The sequence below is a fragment of the Carcharodon carcharias genome, chromosome 3, assembly GCF_017639515.1.
Source record: "Carcharodon carcharias isolate sCarCar2 chromosome 3, sCarCar2.pri, whole genome shotgun sequence".
Lineage (NCBI taxonomy): Eukaryota > Metazoa > Chordata > Chondrichthyes > Lamniformes > Lamnidae > Carcharodon > Carcharodon carcharias.
This window is the reverse complement of record NC_054469.1, coordinates 159,273,527-159,297,781: the sequence shown is the minus strand read 5'-3', so window position 1 is coordinate 159,297,781 and position 24,255 is coordinate 159,273,527. Positions and strand designations below refer to the sequence as shown.

At 46.1% G+C, this 24,255-nt stretch overlaps 1 protein-coding gene across 1 annotated transcript in view; it reads right to left on the bottom strand.

Annotated features, from left to right (window-relative positions):
- The window catches only part of dnah5 (dynein, axonemal, heavy chain 5), a 428,506-nt gene that overhangs the window by 270,003 nt on the left and 134,248 nt on the right, over positions 1–24,255 (bottom strand). The window contains exons 35-40 of the mRNA XM_041183995.1: positions 23,937–24,109; positions 13,209–13,387; positions 6,682–6,869; positions 3,068–3,262; positions 1,021–1,155; positions 704–811 (exon numbers count right to left, since the gene is read on the bottom strand). Of these exons, the coding sequence (XP_041039929.1) occupies positions 704–811; positions 1,021–1,155; positions 3,068–3,262; positions 6,682–6,869; positions 13,209–13,387; positions 23,937–24,109 (978 nt within the window). The remainder of the gene's footprint in view (positions 1–703; positions 812–1,020; positions 1,156–3,067; positions 3,263–6,681; positions 6,870–13,208; positions 13,388–23,936; positions 24,110–24,255) is intronic.

The window sequence follows — 24,255 nt, the reverse complement described above, 5'->3', positions numbered from 1 at the left end:
GCAAAAGAGAACATAAACTATAAATATTGTATACTACTAAGCAAGAATACAAGAAATATGTTTATCTTTGTGCATTCAAATTTATGCATATGCAGAAAAAAAGAAAAAAGAAAAAATGCATGGCACAGAGGAAAAGCTTAATTGGTATGGAAATGAATCAAATAGGGTAAATTCCACAAATTAATGTTTGTGGCTTTGTCAATTAGTAGCACATATCAGCAATTTATAAACGTTAGCTAACCACACAGGGTTTTGCAATCTTGCAAGCCCCTCTCCCCACTTGACCAGCAAGGTGCCTCCTGGGTGAGTAGTGCTTGCAGCTTTCTTGCACTATCTCAGCCAGACCAGTGGACCAATTCACCATGATACTGCTGCTTCATTAGGCATGCACACAGTAGGCTGCACCAGGATCATATCCCATCTTGACTGCAATCCAATTTCTAGGGAACTCTTCTCAACAATTCCAATTGTGCAACTCTGAAAGAAAAGTCACCAACAGTCGCCAAATGTAATCATCGTAATTAGCATAAAGACTCTTATCATCCTCGCACCCCAATTAGCTTCTACATTTTCGTATTTGTAAATACCATAGAATTAGGCAATAGTTTTGCCAATTGACAGCTATTATAGTTTTGAGAGAAACAGTTGAAAATAAGTTTCACATCTGATGTTGACCAAACAGCAAGGACTATTTATTCTTTACTTGTTTGTCTATGGCAGCTTCCAGTTGTGGATACCCAGCTTTGTCCAGCTGAATATCAGGAAACAGATCCTCAATTAGACTCAGGAAAAGTGGTTCATCCTCATCAATCTGGGAAAAAATTAGATCCATATATTGTCAGTAAATGTATGAAAATGTCAACATTTATCCACATTGTACATTATTTTTACAATGGCATTTACAGAAAGCAGTTAAACTCTGGCAAACGCAAATATAGTGAAGGTCAGTTTTGGACTGAGCTTAAAATATATTTCTGCTATGTTTTGTAGCATGCCAAACAGAAAAGCAACATGACTTACCAGTTTAGAGAGGTTCATGTCACGAAGCACGCGCATGACAATGGTAGACTCTGAATCATTGGGGTTGGCTCGTTTTGCAGCTCCAAGTGTCCGCAAGACTGACAAAATGTTGCGTAGGCCAAAATCATAATGCACCTAGTGAGGGCACATTATGTAATGTTTTACTTATAAGTTATATTTAAGGGTAAATTCACCAATCCTACATTCATATAGAGGAGCTGCACTCGCGTGGGAAGCAGGCTACAATGCTATACTGCAGATTCTCTAATCTGTACTTCATTCAGATGCAAATAGGTGCAGGCCAAATCTACCCATTAGGACTCAAAGATAATGTAAAACCTAATTTATGCATTTACTCCAACAATTCCCTGCAGCTCCCAATAACGAGCTCTTATTGCAGATTTCAAAATTAACAGATTTTTGTCTAATGAGCTTCAAAGGTGTTTCCTGCAGTTTTTAAATGCTGGACAGGCTGGGGCTCTTTTAACAACAAAAGAAAATGCTGAAGGCTGACTTGATAGAGGACTTTCAGATTATGAAAGGGTTTGAAAGGACAGTAAATATAGGTGGAATTTTACATTGTGCTGGGGTTCCAGCATGTCCCCACCCTGGCGGAAATGTCAGCTCTAGCACTTTGCCCACAGCAATTTAACAGTCGGCGGACAATTAATCGGCTCAAGCCGGACCTTCCATCCCACCTGGGCAGGGAGTCCCGCCACTGAGAGCTGCTGGCCAATCAAATGGCTGGCAACTCTCTGGTCCCAGCCGCACCACTAGATACAGTGGCCACTACTGGGACTGCATCTAGTCTCCAATGGTGATCAGTGCTGGAGCCAGACACCGAGGTAAGTGGGGGTGGTGGTTTCACCAGGACCAAGCAGGCCATGAGAAAGAGAGAGACAACTGTGGGTGCGCAGGGCATCCCAGTTGCCCACCCTTGCCCACCATCAGTCCATGTAATGAAAGTTGCTGGGCTTCCACTTGATGCCAGCGTCCACCTGCCATGGGAAAAATTGCAGCAGAGGTGGGGAGAGGCTCTTAAGTGGCCATTAATTGGCTGCTTATGGGCCACAAATGGCCTTTGAATGGAAGGGCTAACTGATGCCTTCTCCGCTGTGTAAAATTTATGGTCGGGGCAGGGGTTGTAAGTGCAGGAAATGGCACATAGGCTATTGTGCCCAATTTTATGCCCTCCATCTGCCTCCCTGGGGAACATAATATTCAGACTATGTTTCCACTTGCACATGAGACCAGAACTACGGACCATAAATATAAGATAGTCACTAACAAATTGTGTAGGGAATTCAGGAGAAACTTCTTTACCAAGGGATGTTCAGAAAGTGGAACTTACTACCACAAGAAGTAGATGAGGCGAAATGTATGCATTCATTTACTGGGAAGTTAAATAAGCAAGTGAAGCAGAAAGAAACAGAAGAGTATGTTCATAGGGTTAGCTAAAAGGTGTGAGGAGCCTCACCTAGAGCATAAACACCAGCATAGATATATTGGGTTGAATGGCCTGTTTCTGTAAATATCTTGCATCTTGGTGATGTATTGTGAAGCAGCTTTACACAAAGACATAGGTTCAAATACTAGTTTCAGAATGAAACAATATTTTTACTCCAAGGGTGCAAGTGCTGAACAAAGTGTACATATCTCTCCAAGGGTGGAGGTAGAATCAAAAAGATGCTGGAAATCTAGAACAAAAACAAAAATACCTGGAAAAACTCAGCAGGTCTACCTTTACGGCTGTCGGACCTGCTGAGTTTTTTCAGGTATTAGAATCAAAAAGAAACTCATCATCAAGCAACTCTTGCATACTTTTATTGGCAAGCTCAGAGCAGCACAAGGGGGCTGCTTAAAAACAGGTCATAAAAGTACTGTAGAAGCTGCTCCTCCCACATGGCAAGAAAAGGTGGGCAACAAATTAGATACATATACACATATGCACGCCACAGTATACTGTAATAAACTGCCACCTTACCCTTTTATTTTGATAAAAATGGCATGCAGCAGGTGCTCGGGGTTAGATTTACAATGCACAAACCTGTTTGGACAGCTGTTCCTCACACAATTTGTATAGAGTGAAAAACTTCCTGGCCAGAGTTATGTTGTCAATAAATCCACAGCTGGCAAGCTTAACACGAATAATAATTTGACGATCTGGTACCATCATAGCAACAGAACGGAAGTTGATCTTCAGGTTCTCAGGTAGCTCTTGGCGTCCAGCATAGCCAGGGTTCTACAGATTTAGAGGCACAAACAAAAGAGTATTTCATAAAAAAATGGCAACACAGCTATGAAAGGCTTTTTACTTATTGTACTTAGTATTTATATGATCAAACAGCTACATGAATACCAGGCAAGTTAGGTCAGTTAGCTGAATGACAACTGAAAATATATAAGACCCATTGAACATAAAAAGAAAGAATCTACCTCAAATTATTCCCTCCAAACCATGGATATCTGTTGCCTATGGACAGATGTCTTTCTGTGCCAGGTCTGGAGGTCATAGAATGGATAAAGGAGCAGTTAAAAAATAGTGCAAGCACAAGCAGGGAAGCATTCCAGTCTGGGAGTGTGGCAAAATATTCCAGATCAAAATAGGGACATTGAGCTGGGGTGGAGGGTGTGTGCTGAGACTACAATCAAGACATTGTGTATTCTGGTGTGGTAAGAAAAAGCTCATACTATGGACAAGGTTTAGGGTGATGCCAGATAGAAAAACACTTCAAATAAAAACAAAAAATGCTGGAAAACCTCAGCAGGTCTGGCAGCACCTGTGGAAAGAGAAACACAGTTAATGTTTCGAGTCCATATGACTCTTCTTCAGAACTGAAAACCACCTGAGGTTGGTATGAGAGTGTGGCACACCAGAATTAGTCTTGGCTCAGGTTGCACTGGGCCAAAAGTCATCTATGATAGACTCCAGCATTTTGAATAAAACTTAGAGATTAAACTTGCATTACAAGTAGGGCATGGTGAGCACTTTCATGATGGTTGCAGGTCAAGACATTATTTTGGGCCACTGGATCATTAATTCGTGAAAAGGACCAATCACAATTAGAAATTACACTATGGTCATAGTTCTGGGATTTGATTATTCCCAGAATACATAGTTACATAGCTCAAAGAATTGCTAGCAAAAGGAACAGTGGCTCCTTGGTTCTGGGATCTGATTAATCCAATGAATACTTTAATCATACATTCTTGTAGACAGAAAACTTTTAACAATGTATACCAGCAAAGTTTAAGGTTCAATGTGATAACACTTGTGTTTAATGTGCCACAATTTTAATAGGGGGGAGTTTTAACTTGCAGGAGGGCATGGGTTTAAGAATGGATGGGGGATTTAAAGGCATAGAAATTGACAGAGCATCAGAGGATGCTGTGGTCAACCATGTCAAAGGATGTGGGCAGATCAAGGAGGACAAGGGGGGATAGTTTACCTTTGTCATAATTACACAGGATGTCATTTGTGGCTTTGATAAGAGCAGTTTCAATACTGTGACAGGGGTGGAAGCCTGATCCTTCTCCACAGCTTCTCCACAGTCATCCACATAGGTAGGACTACAATATGCTGATGCCAACCAGCTCCACATCACCCTGACCTTTCCTGACTCCATCACTGTTTCTCAGTTATCAGGCTGCTTGTCTGACATCCTAACTGAAAGAGTAGAAGATTCTTCAAATTAAATATTGGAAAAACTGATGCTATTGTCTTTGGCCCAACGACAAACTCCGTTCTTTAGACACTGACTCCATCCCTATTTCTGACAATGATCTGGGACTGAACCAGACTGTTCATAACCTCGGTGTCACATTTGACCCCCAGATGAGCTTCTGACCATATAATGGGTCCATCACTTAGATCAGCTATTTCCACTGCCATAACATTGCCGAACACTACCCTTGCTTCAGCTCATCTGCTACTGAAACCGATACCCATCTCTTTATTAACTTTGGACTTGAGTATTCCAATGCACTCCTGGCTAACCTCCCACTTTCTAACCTTATAAACTTGAGGTCATTCAAATTCTGTTGCATGTGCCCTTACCAGCACCAAGTCTTGTTCACTCATTGCCTCTGCGCTTGCTATCCTACACTGACTCCCGGTCAAGCAACATTTTGTTTTTAAAATTCTCAGCCTTGCCCCTCCAAATCTCTGTAATCACCTCCAGCCCACAGCTCTCCAAGACATTTGCACTCCTCTAGTTCTGGCCTCTTGGGCATCCCCAATTTTAACTGCTCCTATTGGCAGCCATGTCATAAGTTGCTTAAGCTCTAGGCTCTGTAATTCTCTCCCTAAACCTCTTCATCTCTCCACCTCCCTTTCCTCCTTTATGAGGTTTTAAGGAACATATCTCTGCTGTGCTAATATGTTCTTATGCTTTTCGGTGTCAAATCTTGCTTTACAATGTTCCTGTGAAGCACCTTGGGCCATTTTATTATGTTAAAGGTGCTTTATAAATACAAGTTGTTGTTGTCATTCCTTAGGTAAGGAAACCAAAATAGTGCTCCAGGGGTGGCCTCACCAATTGCAGTGAGACTTCTTTACTCTGATTATCCAATTCTTTTGTTATAAAGATTAACATACTATTTGTTTTCTTAACTGCTTGCTGTACCTGCATGTTATCTTTGTTATTTGTGTGCAAGGACATCGGGTCCCTCTGAATACCAACATTTCCCAGTCTTGCGCCATTTAAAAATAATCTGCTTTTCTCTTTTTCATACCAAAGTGGATAAATTCACAATTCTCTACATTACTTACATCTGCCATATTCTTGTCCATTCAGTTAATCTGTCCATACCCTTTCACAGCCTCTTTTTGTCCTTCTTATAGCTTACTTCCCCACCTAACTCTATATCATTAGCAAAGTTGGATAGATTACACTCAGTCCCCTCATCTAAGTCATTGTATTTACATTTCTGGCCCTGCTTAAACCGTTAAACCAATTTTGGTTTTGAATCCATGTGTGCAGTACCACACTGCTACTGCTGACCTCCTCCACCACCTGCATAACCGTGCTGCCTTTGTTTCACTGGCATGCTTCATCCTCCCATCAGTTGTCCAGAATATCTCCCTGAAGGCCCTTACAATCTCCAGCATCACATACACTAAAATGAGGCACAGCCTTTGATCACATGCACCCAATTCTAACACTTCTTTATGTTCTGTTCCCTATTCGTGAATTCATGTTTGCAATGTCCCTTTAAATACTTGAGCCAAAATTGACTAATGCAGTCATCAGCATGCCTGATCAAGCTAATTGGAAGCCTGGAAGTAAAAAGGGTTAGAAATGGCTGCATTTAATAGTCACTGGTAGACCCAATGCGCTTACTTCTGGATTTGCTATGCACTACCAGACGCCCCCAGGCCCATTATGTCAGCGATTTAAAATCCAACTCAATGCTTTGGAACTAAATTAAAAAAGGAACTGGTCAAAGTTTATTCCTAAATGCCACAAATTTTCATGTGACTCTGTGTAGAGGGCTGAGTTATTGGATATATTCAAATTAGTATCCTGGGAGGCAATGAACAACATATACGATGTGGTATGCTAACTAATTACACCCGGTGTTAAAATGAGCCAGTTGCACTTTGATAAGTTGCATTAGCACAGTTTTCTTCATTTTACATACTTAATAACTTGGATTTACCATAGTGAGGAAAATTCCGAATTCAGCATTCATTTCTACAGAATCTCCATCTGTGAAGATGAAACTCTTTTTACGTTCCTTTTTGCATGTCAGCACTATGGCAATCTGCTGAGCAGCAACTGACAGAACTGGTAGATCAATACGATTGAATTCATCAAAGCAACCCCAGGATCCAGACTGTCCTAGGCCTATTAATGATAAATAATAAATTATTATATTCTGTAACGTATGTTGAACAAAGCAGACAGACATTGCCAATATATCCACTAACTTTCATAATACAAGCCACCTACAGCCAAAAGCCTAATCTAAACAAGGGCTTAGTAAGCATTATGCTAACTTTTCAGGCCACAAAAATAAATTAAAGTTCCTTAATTACAAATTAAAATCAATACAGACAAAATTGCTGCAATTTCATAAAGGCAAATTGCGTACTCCAAGGAAACTTAGGGCAGAATTTTCCCGTTGGCGTGTGGGGGCGGGTCCCGCATGCATGTGCGTGAAATGATGCGTGGTGACATCAGGCAAGCGTCTTAACATCACCACGTGCCATCGCAATATTTCGTTGGGCGAGCATGGAATGATATCCGATGCGTGCTCGCCATTAATTAATTACTTAAGGCCCTTGAGGCACCAATTGACAGTGATTTTTCAGTGCCCATGCAATCTTCGGGTCGGCGCACGGGCGCAACGGGCAGGCGGGAAGGACACATTTGTATAAACTTCATCCATGGGTGGAATAAGAGGGCTGAGTGGGGTCGCGAGTGTGCTCTGTCAAATATTGTTTTTTCAAAGTTACTAATACTGATCTGCAATACTTCAAAACACATGCCAGCTGCTTGGCCTGGACTCTCATCCTTCAGGTCAGCACTCTGCAGTGAGGAATCTCTTTTGGGCCTGCAGGTTTCCCTTAGCCTGGGAACAGGAGCTGAACTCTCCACTGGAGGCACCTCCTCTAAGAAGGAAGGGAGGACTAGAAGGGGGAGGAGGCCAGGAGTGCACATTCAGCCTCCAGGGGAGCCACCTTTGGGAGGTCAGGCGCAGTCACATGGGTGCAGGGCCAAGAGGTAGTCCAAGGCAGGAGGGGCCACACCTGTGATAAACCAAAGGTGCCTTATGTTTACGTTAACCTGCTGCCAGGGTATACAGGTGGCAAAGCAGCTACCTCAATATGTCTGAGGTGCAGTGCCAGAGGAGGCTCTGTCTCTCAAGGGAGACTGTCAACTATATCTGTCAGATGATTGGGCCTGAGATCCCCACTAACTGTGTGGGTGGACACCCCATGCCAGTGGCTCTAAAGGTCACAGCTGCCCTCAACTTCTATGCCTCTGGTTCCTTCCAGGGCTCAGTGGGTCGTCTTTGCAGTGTCTCCCAATCAGCTGTCCACACTTGTTTCAAACAGGTCACAGACGCTCTGTTCAGGCATGCATTGACCTTCATCTTCTGCTATTGGAACCAGGCAAGTGAGGCACAGTGAGCCAGAGGCTTTGCGGCCATTGCTGGCTTTCCCCGTGTCCAGGGTGCAATAGACTGCACACATGTGGCCATCAAGGCGCCTGCAGGTGAGCCCGGTTCCTTCGTCAACAGGAAGGGCTTCCACTCCATGAATGTGCAGATAGTGTGTGATCACAGGATGCTGATTCTACAAGTCTGTACAAGGTACCCAGGCAGCTCCCACGACGCCTACATTCTCAGACATTCGCAGGTGCCGAGGCTCTTCAGTGTTCCAGCCCAGCTGGATGGATGGCTGTTGGGTGACAAAATATCCCCTCAGAAGGTGGCTCATGACGCTTCTCTTCCATCCAAGAACAGAAGCTGAGAAGCGGTACAATAGGAGCCATGCCTCCACAAGGGCTGTGGTGGAGCGAGCCATTGGTCTTCTCAAGATCCGTTTCCAATGCCTGGACCGCTCAGGGGGTGCACTCCAGTACCCCCCAGATCGTGTCTTGGTGATAGTGGTTGCATGCTGCACTCTCCACAATCTTGCGCTGGAAAGAGGGGATGCTGTAGACGATGAAGACAGTGGCTACGGCTGCACAAGTGAAGTCCAGCAGCGAGTCGGAGGATAAACATGCACAGGGAAATGCTGAGGGGGTAGGCGCTGACCCAGGCATTCTCCATGGAGGCAGGGACATCCGGGAGGTTTTAATCCAACAAACCTTCAGCTGACACGCCACATATGGACCTCCAGGAAAGCTTGGGCTGTCCATATTCGAGACCTAAGTGCGAAATCTGCCTGGTTAGGAACATTAACTAAGGTCCTCAAATAATTAATAAAGCTGAATGTCCCATAAAATACTCATTACATTATTGGAATCCAACCACCTGCAGAAGAAAAGAGGCATCCTCAGCCATGGTGACATGTCTGAATTTAATATTGCAACCAAAGAAATTTAATGAAACAAAATGAAAAAGGTGTTTAAAAATCACACCAACTCGTAAAGACTTCATTGTGGGCCAACACAAAAGCACCAGTGATAAACCTAAGGTGCCTTATGTTTAAGTTTCCATGTGATACGTCTTGGTGCTGACCTCTCGCTGGGAATGGCATCCGAGACAGCCTGCTGACTCTGCTGTCCTGTTGGCCTCGATGACCTTGGCGGTCGTCCTCTGGACCGTGGAGCCTGTGCTGGCCCCGCCTGGGAGGGAGTGGCCAGTTCCACAGCTGGCATCTCCCCAATTGTCGCAGCCTCACTGGATGCAACGGTCACTGTCAGAGGGGCGGAGGAGCGGCCGCCCTCATCTGGAGTGACCTGACAGGAGCCCGCAGAGACGACAGGCAGCTGCTGTGCTGACAAGAGGTCGCTTTGGACCTCCCTGCTCACCGTGGATGGATGGGCACCGAGCTGGGAATCTTGGTGCCCAGGCCATCTCCCCACACTAGCACTGACCAGCTGAGGTCAATGCCGATGTGAGGATTTGCTGGTCTGAGCGCATCCACAGGAAGCCTTGACAGGTCTTCTGGAGTAGCCTCTCCAAGAGAGACACCACTCTCACCGTGGAGGATGCATGGCGCTTAGACTTGAGGCTCATTGCTTCAGCGATAATCCGTGTGGACTCCTCCACCACGGATACCAAGCTAAGCATAGCCTCATGTATCTCCGCCAGGTGCTCCCGCACACCCAGCAGCATTTCCTGCGCTTGTTGCGTTGCGGACTACTCCAGAGGCACATCATCAGGCACCGACTGAGCATGTGCCAGGTCCCCTGCAGTCCTCTGACTGCTGGCGCCATGGGCACTCTGTCTCTGCCATCTCCTCCAGTGACTGTGAAGTGCCCTCATCGCTGTGCCCCGGGGCACTAGCCAATGTTGTAATTCCCACCGAGGTGCTAATATCTACGCTGGTGCCTGTCGGGCAGAGATGGTGTGACACTGGTGAGACTTCAGTTCACTCAGGTGTGAGAGGGGGGCCTCTGCTGCACCTCCTCCCGGCCCTGCTCCACTGATGCTGAAAGGAAGAACAAGGACATTGGATCAGTTAATGTGGAGACAATGTCAATGTGCACCCCTGTCCCCTGGCCAAACCATGTTGCAAACTTCAATCACTGAACATTCAGCACTGCCATGGCTGCTGGAAGAACAATGGTGACCTCATCGCTGGGCAAACATACCTGCCTGTGGCACCCCAGCCTCACTGACACTGGTGGACCTGGGCGCATGGCGCCTCTCCAAAACTAGGGCCTCCTGCTCGAAGCGGCTGAGAAACGCTAACTGTGCCGGGCCGGCACCAGTCCTCACCCACTCAGCGGCATTCTGTGCACTCTTGCCGGGTCATAAGGAGTTGAGTTACAGGGAAAGATTAAACAGGTTAGGACTTTATTCCTTGGAGCGTAGAAGAATGAGGGGAGATATGATAGAAGCTTACAAAATTATGAGGGGTATAGACAGAGTAAACACGAGTAGGATCTTTCCACTTAGATTAGGAGAAATAAACACGAGAGGACATGGCTTTAGGGTGAAAGGGGAAAGGTTTAGGGGGACCATTAGGGGGAACTTCTTCACTCAGAGAGTGGTGAGAGAGTGGAATGAGCTACCATCTGATGTGGTAAATGCGGGCTCACTCTTAAGTTTTAAGAATAAATTACATAGATACATGGATGGGAGAGGTCTGGAGGGTTATGGACTAGGTGCAGGTCAATAGGACTAGCGGAATAATATTTCGGCACAGACTAGAAGGGCCGAATGGTCTGTTTTCTGTGCTGTATGGTTCTATGGTTCTTCTCCTGAAAAGGAGAGAAGAGCATTGATTAGTGCTACTTGTACCTGGATTCTCTTCACGGACGGCCCACCCCAACCAGAGTGGGACATATCAGGGCTCCATTGTCTTCTCACCCTGCTGCTGCTGAACACTCAAAGATGCTAGGCCCATTCCTCCCACCCTTTGCCCCACCCCCATGGCCAAATGCTGCTGACATCATATTAGGCACCACACGGTCTAACCTTCCATAGCAAGGAGGCGCAAGTGCGTGGAGCTGAGAGGGCAACAGATCGATTGTTGCCCTGCCACCTTGAAGCTCCCCTCCCAGCATGTTATCACCCTGACTTTGACATGTCCTTGAGTTCCAGCACTGCGCCTAGGTGCAGCTCCTCCAGGTGGTCCCCAAAACAGTCATGTGGGTCTCAGTGTACCACATGCTGCGGGGGCAGAACCCATCTCTTCACCATCCTCTCAGGGTGACCTCGGCATGGGCAACATCTGCTGGCCCACCCAGCGAGGGACACATACCATCAATGATTCAATGCAGTCACCACACTCAGACTTAAGGGGAGGTAGTGGCGCTAGTGGGGAAGTCCACCTGTTGGGTTAAGTGACCAATGCCAACATGGTACTCACCCTTCCTGAATGCAACAAGTCGTTGAAGCGCTTGCAGCTCTGGATCCAGGTGCACCACACCACGTTGTGGGAGCTCACCACCTCCACCACCTCCTCCCAGGCACCTTTGGTAATGTTGGGGGGGGGGGGGCCTCTTCCTCATGTCCTGGGGTACGAGGACCTCCCGCCATCTCCTGGAGGAGGGCAGCAAGACAATCATTGGAGAAACAAGGGGCCCTGTGCCCCCCTGCCCTACTCTCCTGCCTGGCCTGCTCACCAGTAGCGCTCTGGGGAGCCCTGCCGCTGGCCATGATTCACAGCCTTTGAAAGGCTGCAGCAGCTTTTTAAAACAGGTTTTTAAAACTGGCTGCAGGGTCGCCATTGGACCAGGCAGTCATTGCCGTCCCACTGCTGCCCGCCCACTGCTTAGGTCCTCGGGAGCCGCGATTCACGCTGGGCGGGCCTTAATTGGCCTGCCCGCGTAAAATGGCGGCGCAGACCTGATCACGGGCAGCAATCAGGTCCGCGCCTGCCCACTCCCGCTGCCCCACCCCCGGCCAGCCAGAAAATTCTGCCCTTGTATAATATTACCCTAACATAAAACATGTGTAACACTAACTATTTTCTTCTACACAGGAATAATATATTTCAAAATGAATGTTATCTACTTACTGTGCAGAGATTGCTAGAACATGCATTTGACTATTTGAAGGTTACGGTAGTATTTTGTGCTAAAATATAGTTAGATTCACAGCATTTTAACCTATCAAAGAATACTACACCATCAAAAAGTCATCTGCATTATAAAATCAACCAAATTAACCCTTAAAAGTGAACAGAAATATAGACTGCAGCAGTGATAAAGCTAAACAATGGCTAGGTGGGGTTATAAAAAGGTTTATATGACAGACGAAGCTTTGTGATGTTCATCTAAGCAGAAGTTAGTTGCTTGTACACCATCTAGAGGTCAATTTGAGAAAAACATATATATAGATATATAGATTTTTCTTTTCCCACCTATTTCCATTATTTTTAAATCTATACCTTTTATGCCCTGTTAATCTTATTTCACCCCACCCCAACTAGAGCTATCTGTACCTTGCATGTCCTGCCATCCATTCCTAATTAGCACATTCTTTTAGATAATACCACCACCTTCAACACCTCTTTGTTCTTTTGTCTGTGACATCTTTTGATTATCTGCTCCTATCACTGTCTGCTTGTCCCTACAACCGCCCCCCACCACCACCACCGCCCCCCACCACCACCACCGCCCCCCCCCCCCCCCCCCCCCCCCCGCCGCCCCCCCACCCCCCCCACTTTAAACTAGTTTATATTTCACCCCTCTCCTATTTTTACTTAGTTCTGATGAAGGGTCATGAGGACTCGAAACGTCAACTTTGTTCTTCTCTGCCGATGCTGCCAGACCTGCTGAGTTTTTCCTGGTATTTCTGTTTTTGTTGAGAAATACATGACCAGAGGCCTTACAGAGAAACATCACATGCTTACCTTCTTCACTGTAAATAGTGTCTGTATTATACAGGGAGACAAAGAAGGCAATACAGAGAAAAATATGGAATAATTCTCTTAACATACTATCAGAAAAATTGAGTGCATTTAAAATTGTAAAATTTGCCAATGTTTTCTTCAATTTAAGTAGACAAAGCTAAACAAAGCTAGTATTAATACTGTAGCAATTCTCTAAACTGGTCACCTTTAAAAATTCTCCCAAGTCCTCTGAAGTCCATTTGATCTGAGCAGTTAAATACCACCACGTACTTTCCAAGGCACCTCCCCATGTCTTTGGTAGTTTCAGTCTTTCCTGTCCCTGCTGGTCCTGCAGGAGCTCCTCCCATGTTCATTCCAAGTGCCTGAGCTAGAGTGATGTAACATCTGAGATAAACAGAATAATGTATGTGATCATATTTTGTTTAAATAAATAATCAGCTTGTTGAATGCTAAATGTTCAATCTCCTGCATCAGAGGCAAGAAGCATACCAATTGAGCAACTTGCCAATTTCACCTCAGAGCCAGAAAATTGTGGGATCCAGTCCCAGATCAGGACTTGAGTAAATGATCTTGTGTGACAATTTAGTGGAACGTTGAGGGAGTGTTGCACCAATAGAGGTGCATCTTCCAGATGGATGTTCAAGTGGATGTTAAAAGTTCTATGAAACTATTGAAAGTGTTCTGTACAACTGTGCTCCCTCAACCACCCATAAAAAGGGCTAAAAGGACATTCATTGCATTGCTATTTATGGAATCCTATTGTGTGCAAAATGTATATTTCACTTGCTTACATAACAATAAGCATGTATAAAAGCTATTCTTGGTATGGCATGCAATATTGCTGAGGGGCAGCTAAAGTGCTACTTAAATACAAATCTCAACTCACATTCAGAGTGTGGCTGGCATACCTTGTCCAGACAGATTAAAAGGAGTTTCTGGCTCTGTTATACTTGACTGAGTGGTATTTGAACCTAACTGCTAAGACTGGAAGTACACAACTTTCCCAAGTATATGATGAATACACAAAAAAATTCTCCTTGATGAGTGCAAAGAAAGGAAAATATAACTTAATAAAAGGATTGCTAGCAGCATGAACTTGCTCTATGACACCATGGTGGGAGCACGTTGCTCAGATCATGCATTAAGTCAATGTGATTATTATTTTACACTTTACATACTGACAAATGAGGTTTTACGATGCCTCACAAAGGGAATCATTTTCACATTTGCAACCTGGGCAGATCATCATCCTTTAGGGAACCCTAACATCTCATTCTATTGACATCAATGGAACGATAATCAGTTGGCTTCTACCAAAGGGCAGATGATCCTCTGCGCCAAATGGTGAAGCTTAAAATTATTCCCAAGATTTTTGGTGGCTTATACTCAATGGTACCAATTATTTTGTATGAAGTATGGAAGAGGGAAGACTGATTGGACTGTCAGCACAACAATTTTTATTTATATAGCACCTTTAACAAAATAAAACACCTCCACGCTCTTCCCAGGAGCATTACAAAGCAAAGCATGGCACCAAGCCACTTAAGGAAATATTTGGTCAGATACCCAAAAGCTTGGTCAAAGTAGGTTTTAAGGAGTGTCTAAAAGGAAGGAAGAAAGGTAGAGGGGTAGAGACGTGTAGGGATACAGTTCCAGAGCTTAGGAACTAGGCAACTGAAGGGGCAGCAACCAAAGGTGGAGTGATTAAAATCAAGGATGCTCAAGAGTCCAGAACTACGGGAGCGCAGCTATCTCAGAGGGTTGAAAGGCTGGAGGAGATTACAGAGAAAGGGAAGGACGAGACTGCAGAGGGATTTGAAAACAAAGATAAGAATTTTTTTAAAAAGCATTTTAAATTGGGAGCCACTGTAGGTCATTGAACACAGGGACGAGTTAAGAAATAGGCAGCAGAATTTTGGATGAGCTCAAGTTTACAGAGCGTAGAATGTGGGAGACCAGCCAGAAGTGCATTGGAATAGTTAAGTCTAGAGGTAACAAAGTCATGAATGAGGGTTTCATCAGCAGATGAGCTGAGATGGGTGAAGTTTGGTGATGTTATGGAGTAGAAATGGGTGGTCTTCTAAAAAGCACATTAAAAACTCAATTAAAATTGTGCCTTAAACAAATGATCGCCACCATTGGATAAAACTCAGATGAGGATTATCCACTTACTCCAGTGAAAAGCAGTCATGAAGCTATGTGCACAAGGAATTTGTAGAGTAAGGGGTTAACATCAGGAGTGACTGATGCTGATGTAATTACTGATATAACTATGATGCAATGTCATATGATTAAGTAACAGATCTGGAGGGAAGTAGATGTACAAAGTCGTGTAGAGTTATCTGTAAATAAACAAGAATGTTTTTTACGAATTACAGACCAAAGTAGCTTTCATAGGGAAACTGGCAAATCCTAAATAAACTCCATCTTGACCCTGAATTCAAGACAAAACATGGTGGCAGCAGACAGAGTATAAAAGGCCCAGAAAAACTACAAATGAATACAGCAGACTGAAAGACTGCAAGTCCTTGGGAAAAGTACAAGAAGAAAAGAAATTGAAGACTCACCAAAGAAAGAAGCATCGTAGGTGCAGCAGATGCAAGCTGACACACAGACCCAGAGTTCAGACAGCAGTAAGTGCAGATCATAATCTACAAGCCAAACTACTGAAGCAGCAACAGATCCAGAGCTTAGGATAAGCATGGGGTCTACATTACCACTCCCAGAACCTTTCTGACGCGCTGAAGGCTTCCAACAGGCTCAACACTGGAATAATTGGAGAAAGAGATTCTCCAGATACCATAGAGCTTGCATAAGAAGGAACAAAAGCACCAAGTCAGTGCTTTACGCTATGCTCTAGGGGCTAATACAGATGATGTAATAGCAAGACAAGTGGTGGAATCATCCCAGATTTGCACTAAGTGCGGTAGCAGACAGGAAAAGAACCTTCCAGTTGCAATGACGCTTTTCACACTGTACCATCCCAATCCTGTCTCATTAATCAAGCATTATCGGGAAACATGCCGTTTCAACGGTGGGCGGGCTCTCATTCACCCGTCATGTCATCACCTCTCCACTTCCTCACACCAGATGCCATGGTTTAAAATGCGTCTGTGCACACACCTCTAAATGTTTTCGCACAGAATTGCCCTAAAAGGCGAGGAGAGTGCAGTCCCCCCACAGATTCGATGACGTGTCCCTGGAATGCCTTTTGGATGCCATGGAGGCCCGCTGTAATGTCCTCTACCCCAGCTCTAGCAGCAGAAGGGACAGCAAAATGACCAATCCAGCTTGGGAGGTGGTGGCAGCTGTGGTTAGTGCCAACGCCCTGCAAAAGAGGACATCCACCCAGTGCCGAAACAGGATGAATGATCTCCTCTGTTCTGCCACAGTAAGTCGCTCTTCTCATCACTCTCAAATCAAACACTTACAAACCCATCACACATTTACAGGGATCTCACTCACTGCCAGTTCAAGAGATATCACTATTCACTCTCTCACACACACCTTCAGGTCCTCATCCTGTCCATGGCACCATTCACCACCCACACATGCCAGGCATCCTTCTCATCTGGCCTGGCAGGCATCCGGCTTACACTCTATCTGTAGTCATGCAGGACAAGCTGGCACACAAGTGGGAGGGGTCACTGACTGGTGGAGGATTGCACAACATCAAGGTTCTGACAGACTGTGGAAATAGAGCCAACCAGCTGGCCGGCGAAGATCTGGACCATTCCTGTGCTGATGGTGAGATCGGCAATGCTCTGCCAAGTGAGGATCCAGCAGTGCAACATCCATCAGACAACCATGCTGTGAGTGATGTGTCCTGTTTCACAGGCCACTGCCATGCACTAATTATCTCCCTTTACTTTCGCAGGCACATCTGGGAAACAGCCGAGGGGGCCCACGACCCAGGTCTTCGACTCAAGCCCTGAAGACACCTCAGAACAGGAATCTGCTGAAATCCCAACTGAAGAACCGTCACAGCACTCACCCATACCCTCCATCAGCGCAGAGACACGTACCTCGGTAGGACCTAGTTCTAGTTGGCTGCATCTCCATGACTGGAGCCTTATCACAGAGGGTTTGCCATCAGCCAGACTGGAGTCAAACATTCACCTTTAAACCAAAGTGATGGTCCAGCTTCACACTCAGGGTCACCATCTGGTGAGCACATTGCACTGTCTGATCCACAACAGTCAGTGGCACGATCGTCCCAGGTCCTGGTACTCGGAGAACTGCTGGAGGCCAAAAATCTGCCGAGTCTGAGTCAGATGATGAGCCTCTGGATACGGTCATAACTCAATTGCTGGAGCTGCAAAGGCAAGCCCGAGAACATCAGGAAAGGATGCCCACTGCACTCTTCAGATTGTAAGGCATGATGGAGGAATCCATCCACGTTCAGTCTGAGGTGATAGCGCCGGCATGCCAATGCACCAAGGTCAACACTGGTAGGATGGCAGCCGCCATGGTCCAGGACATTGGTCCTGCACTGCTGCGTGGGCTGAACTCCATCGCTGATGCCATAGTTGGCCTCCAACAGTGTCAACGTGAGACAGGTGCGAGGCAGCACAATCTCATTCCAGCTTCCCTTTCTTCTCAAGGAGTCAGCCACAGGCCCTCAGGCACCCAAGGGGAGGAGGATCAGCAAGTGCACACTCCGGGGTCATCAGCCCAGGTGACTCCGGGAGTGTCCAGCCCATCTGAATCCCCTCTTCCTGTGACCCCAGCAGCTCCAGCTCAATAAGCCAAGGAGGGTACCACTGCCAGCAAGACCCTGAAAGCAAGCCTGAACCCTCCAGGTCCTGGCCCTCCAGAGGACACCAATCAAGGTCATCACAGACAGGGCATCACAGTCAGCAGGCTGTCTGCATCTCTGCTGTGAATGTAGGGGGCGCACCAGACATAGCGGCAGGGTGAAGAGGGTGAAGAAGACGTAGTTGAACAGCCTGGGCACGGGTGTTAATCAATTGTACATAGTGTTCCCTACTGTAAATAAACTCCCAAGAATGGCTCCTTGCCCATGGCTCCTTGTTATGATAAGCAGTGTTCGTGTCACTCAGATGTGAAACCTCAGTTTCTGCACAAGATAAAGGCAGGTGTCTCAGTCCAGGGCCTCTTCCCTGCGCAGTGTGTATCCTGCAGACCAAATAATGATCCAGCCTTACACTCACTTGGCACATTAGAGACGCCTGCACCTCGATGGTGCTTGTCCTTGCTGCCAGAATGTTGTAGGCAGGCGTCACAGAGTTCCATCATTCTCTCTGTGTGCTCTCAGTGCCTTTAAGCTGGGGCTGACCCCTCATTTCTTCAGCATCTGTGACCAGAGACGCTGCACTCTTGAATGGGTCAGGTGCATTTAAAGTTTTACAGCTGCAATTCCATGTTATGACACTGATCAGAGTGTGAGTGAGCTGCCCTTGGCCAGAAAGGAATCAGACATTCTCAGAGGCTATGTGAAATCTTTGGAGTATCCTCACTGTATGCCGTCATCATCCTCCTGCAATCGAGCAACCATTAGGGTCTCCACTGCATGGGCTTCATGACAGGAGCATTATCACAGAAGGTATGTATGCTGCTATCAGCCAAACTGGTGTCAAATGTTCACAGATGCATTGTGAGGATCCATGGATTGTCCTCGCTGCATGTCATCATCATCCTCTGCGAACCTAGCTGCGATGAGGGTCTGCCGAGCATGCCTGCCTCATTTGGCAAATGTGAAGGCCTCATCGCCATCATCCTAGCCTTTGATGACATCCTCACCCTCATTTTCGTCAATGTCCTCCTCATCAGAGGAGACCTCCAGCTCCTCCTCAGCCAGCTCCTCTCCCCATTGCAGCGCCAGGTTGCAAAGGGCACAGCAGATGATGACGATGTGTGACACCCTCTGCGGAATGTATTGCAGGGCTCCACCAGACCAGTCCAAGTACCAGAACCTCATCCTCAGCATCCCGATGGTCTGCTCCACCAAGTTGCGAGTTGCAGCATGAGCCTCATTGTACCTTCTGTCTGCTGCAGCCTGAGGTCACCGCACGGGTGTCATCAGCCACGGCCTCTGTGGGTAGCTCTTCTCCCTGAGGAGCCAACCTTGCTGCCTCTGTGGACCCTGGAAGACATCAGGGATCTGAGACCTACTGAGAATGTAGGAGTCATGGACGCTTCCTGGGAGCCATGGGCAGACCTGCAGGATGCGGTTGATGTGGTCACATACCTGCTGAACATTCAGCAGGCTGAAGCCCTTGCGGTTGACACAGTTGACCACTTGTTGCCACGGAGATCTGAGAGCCACATAAGTGCAGTAAATGACATTCTGAACCTGTGGGAAACCCAAGATCTGGGCAAATCCAATCCCTGTTGCATCCTGGCTTTCCTGGTCCCAGGCTAAATGCATAAAGTTGTGTGACTTTGCGAAGATGGCATCTGTGACCGTGAACTTTGTGGGTGGAGGCTTGTGATATCCCACAGAAGTCACCTGTGCAGCCCTGAAAGGAGACACTGGCATAGAAATTGAGTGATAGCAGTCACTTTCACAGCCACTGGCAGTGGATGTCCTCCATGGCCCTGTGGCGCCAAATCCTGCAGCAGGTGGCAGTTCCCTAAACATGCACAGTCTTTGGTGACACAGCGCCTTCTTGGTCATCTAAAGGAATGAAAGGCAGCATCTACAGACCCTTGGTCTAGCTAGGTGCCAACTAGCGACAGCTCGCTGTGGCTTTTCAGCAGCGAGTGCAGGAGCCCTAGCTGCCTCTTCTGCCTGAGGGTGCTGCTCCTGCCTTTGCGTAGCCAGGCACCTCCATCGCACTCTTCTCCATTGTCTCCGCTCTCTGTACACTATGAGGCATACAGCTAGGTCACCAGGCTCCATGCTCCTGATGTACTCCTCCTGTAGGATGGGAGAGAGAGATGCATGGGCTAGCATTAGTGTCCTAAGAACCTCTGTTGGTTAAGTCTGAAGGCCCCTTAATGCATCCCGGAGAGTGCTGGTCACTTGGATGGCCAAAATTTAGTGTGCTGCATGGCTGCCCGAAACGCTACCCACCTCCGCCCCACTGGTTGGCGGCAGCTTCAGCCACTGGACTGTGTGATGTGCTCTCAGCTCAGGCACGGACATTCTCCTAACCTGCACTGAAAGGCTGCGCTGTTACCTTGAACCATGGGGTAGACTGGTCCAAACCTGAATGATGACATTGGGATGGGCTGTGAGTGCCTCCACCAGTGACTGCTCCATGGCCAGTTCTAGTAAGGAGACTGATCAACATGCCCAGTCGTCCAATTGTTTTGCAGTTCACTAAAACTCACTAGTTTGCAATCTATGCCCAAGGAGTGAAAAGCTCTGGAGCATTTGGTGGCACTTTCAGACCTCTGCGTTGCTTGAGTGGGCAGATAAGCTAGAGGCCTGACTCCAAGCATGTCAACAAACAGAAAATGCTGGAAAAGCTCAGCAGGTCTGACAGCATCTGTGGAGAGAGAAACAGAGTTAATGTTTCAAGTCCATATGACCCTTCTTCAGAGCCAAAGAGAAGTGGAAATGTGATCAAATTTATACTGTTTAATGGGGGTGGAGCACGTGAAGCGGGATAGAAGGCCAGCATTAGGTGGGGGCTAAGAGGAGACTGACAAAGATGTCATGGACAAAAAGACAAATGGAGTGTTAATGGTAGTGGTAAGCGATAAAGAAGGTGCTGATAGTGGTATAAAGGTAGGAAAGCAGAATGTGTTAATGGTAGAACAAAGGCCAGCATTGTGTGAAAGAACAACATGGAACAAGAAACAGATGGCCCTTTTGAGGATGGAGGGAGGGGGCAGTGGTTGGAGAATAAAGGATAGAAAAAGGGGGATGAAAAAGGAGATGCTAAGCCTATATGTCTCTCCACGGCGAGGAGGGTCCCTCACCCACCCTTAGATAAAATCAAGAGCAAGACTGAATACGTGTTAGAACAAAGAGTTCTCTCTCCAGTAACCACACTGGCAAAGTGGTGTTCTGGAATGGTCACAGTACCATAGCCTAAAGGTTCAATTAGATCCTGTGTGGACTTGACTAAACTAAACATGTCAGTAGAGCGCAAGATCCACCCAATGGCATTTGTGGGTGAAAGTCTCTCTAAGTTAGCAAAAGCATCCTCTTCACAAAATTGGATGCTAACTATGGCTTTTGGTAGCTGCCTCTGGACAAAGAATCCAGATTGCTAACTACTTTTATCACCCCAATTAGTCATTATTGTCTTAGCAGATTAACATTCAAAATTACTTTTGCACCCCAGATATCCCAAAGAATGATGTCTCATCCCCCTGGAAGGCATGGACGCAGTAATATGCCATATGGATGACAATCTCGTACACGATTCATCAAGGGAAGAACATAACTGTCGAGTGAGAGCAATCATCAAAGTTCTACAAGAAGCAGGTTCAACAATAAACGACGTGTGAATTTACAAAGCATATGATAAAATTTTTAACCAACATTGTGCAAGCTTTGGAAATTACTTTCAATCCACAGAACACCAAGGTGATTAGAGAGTTCCCACAGCCTAAAAACATCACAGAATTACAGATTCCTTGGGATGGTCAAATCAAAAAGACATGTTCCTACCAAACTTGGCAGAAATTAATGAACCAGCTATTGAGACAAGGTCAACAGTGGCGTTGGAACATGGACCAGCAAAAATACTTTTGACAAAACCAAGAATCTGCTAATTTCACCACAAATTTTAGCGGGCTATGACCCAGAACTGCCAACAATTGTAGCAGCAGATGCATCATCTACAGGCTTGGATGCAGTGCTGTTTAAAGTTCAAAAAGATGGACAAAGATGACTAGTTTATTATGTTTCAAGATCTCTCATGGACACGGAGAAAAGGTATTTCTCAACAATTGAGAAAGAAGCATTAGCAGCGACATGGGCCTGTCAGAAGTTATCTGATCATGTCATCGGGTTAAGGTTTAAAATTGAAAACGATGACAAGGTTTTCCCAAGATCATGGCTGCAGTACAGGAGAAGGATCAATGACTTCCTTCAATCTGCCTGCCTGCTTCATCAATGACCTTCCTTCCATCATATCAGTTGTGGGGATGTTCATTGATGATTGCACAATGTTCAGCACCATTTGCAATTCCTCAGATACTGAAGCAGTCCATGTCCAAATGCAGCAAGGCCTGGACAATATGCAGGCTTGGGTTGACAAGTGACAAGTAACATTCATGCCACACAAGTGCCAGGCAATGACCATCTCCAACAAGAAAGAATCTAACTGTTGCCCCTTGACATTTAACAGCATTATCATCGCTGAATCCCCCACTATCAACATCCTAGGGGTTACTGTTGACCAGAAACTGAATTCGGTAACCAACATAAATATTGTGGCTACAAGAGCAGGTCAGAGGTTGGGAATCCTGGACCAAGTAACTCACCTCCTGATTCCCCAAAGCCTGTCCACCATCTACAAGACACATGTCAGGAGTGTGGAATACTCTCTATTTGCCTGGAAGAGTGCAGCTCCAACAACACTCAAAAAGCTTATCATCCAAGACAAAGAAGACCACTTGATTGGCACCCTTTCCACAAACATTCACTCCCTCCCACACTGACGAACAGTGGCAGCAGTGTGTACCGTCTACAAGATGCACTGCAGAAACTCCCCAGGGCTCCTTAGGCAGCACCTTCCAAACCCATGACCACTATCATCTAGAAGGACAAGGGGAGCAGATACATGGGAACACCACGATCTGGAAGTTCCCCTCCAAGTCACTCACCATCCTGACTTGGAAATATATTGCCGTTCCTTCACTGTCACTGGGTCAAAATCCTGGAACTCCCTTCTTAACAGCACTGTGGGTGTACCTATACCACAAGGACTGTAACGGTTCAAGAAGGCAGCTCACCATCACCTTCTCAAGGGCAATTAGGGATGGGCAATAAATGCTGGCCTAGCCAGCGATACCCAAATCCCATAAATGAATTTTTTAAAAAAATTAAATTGGCACATTGGCATGGGATTGTCCCTTGTGGGCATGTATTTGTGCAAGCATGCAGCTAGGATAGTCAAGTGAATGCATGATCAGCCTTAGGATTGCATGGCATTTGAGACCAAAGCTGTGACAGTTTGCTTGAGTGATTGGATACAAACTAACACATCAGCAGTCCAGTATGTATGATGGGGATCTGTACAGACAATGGAGTCAGTTAGCATTTATCTAGTAACTAAATCTCTACTTTCTCCTGCAGGACTTGCAGACTCATGGTCAAAAGGAAAGGGCAAAGGCAGGTGGAGTGATGCCTGACCTTGAGTGCTCACCCCTGCTGGGGAAGAAGCCCTCCAGATTGCTCAAGGAAGAGGGAGGCTGATCTATTGCTGATACAGGGGCTGGAGTGGCAAGGCAGCAGAGTGATAGCGCATCCAACCTATTGCTGCCATAATGAGCACTTGGGACCACATGAAGAATTGTGCTGCACTCATAGAGCTCTGAGTAAATTTAATATGTTTCATTTTGTTCTCCTTTACAGGTGCCCACAATTCAGAACCAGGCCTCAGCCACTGGAGACCGAAAACTCCACCTCTGGGCACGATGACACCAGTGACCCAGAGGATGAACCATCATCTGCCACTCCTGCACCCTCCACCAGCTCAGCTACACCCACCCAGGTGGCGAAGGGGTAGAATTTGTAATCGGGACCATATTCTGGTGAGCACAGCACAGGCATGCCAAAGCAGCTGTCACGGCTGTGACAGCCAAGGTCCCAGGCACACAGAGGACTGCTGGGAATCAGGCCTACGCTGCTGACGGGCCTCTGGTCGCGGCCACGTGAAGCCTGCTGGAAATGCAGCAGAATTAGGGGAACATATGGAGAAATGACAGAATCTATGCATATCTTTATGTGAATAAATAATAAATTTTTTAAAAAACACACACGCGCTCAGCTCTTCAGTCTCCTCACCTGTCGGTAAGGGGCGTTATGACCAATCTGTCTGTGCAACCCAGGAACTCATTCTGATACGTGAATCGAACATCTGTAATGTTGATTAGCATCCTATCTAAGTCCTCATTGAAGTAAAATCTGCATTGTTTCAGCCATTCAAAATCTGTACGACTTTTAATGTGCAAGCGACACTACAAAACAAAGTTTTCACATTGTTTACAGACCACAATTATCTCATGCTGACCTCAGTTATTCAGCTTAATTTGAAAAGAGGAAATGATGGCTTTGTACATCTAGTTTAACTTGAATGATCAGGAAATGCAACAACAACTTGTAT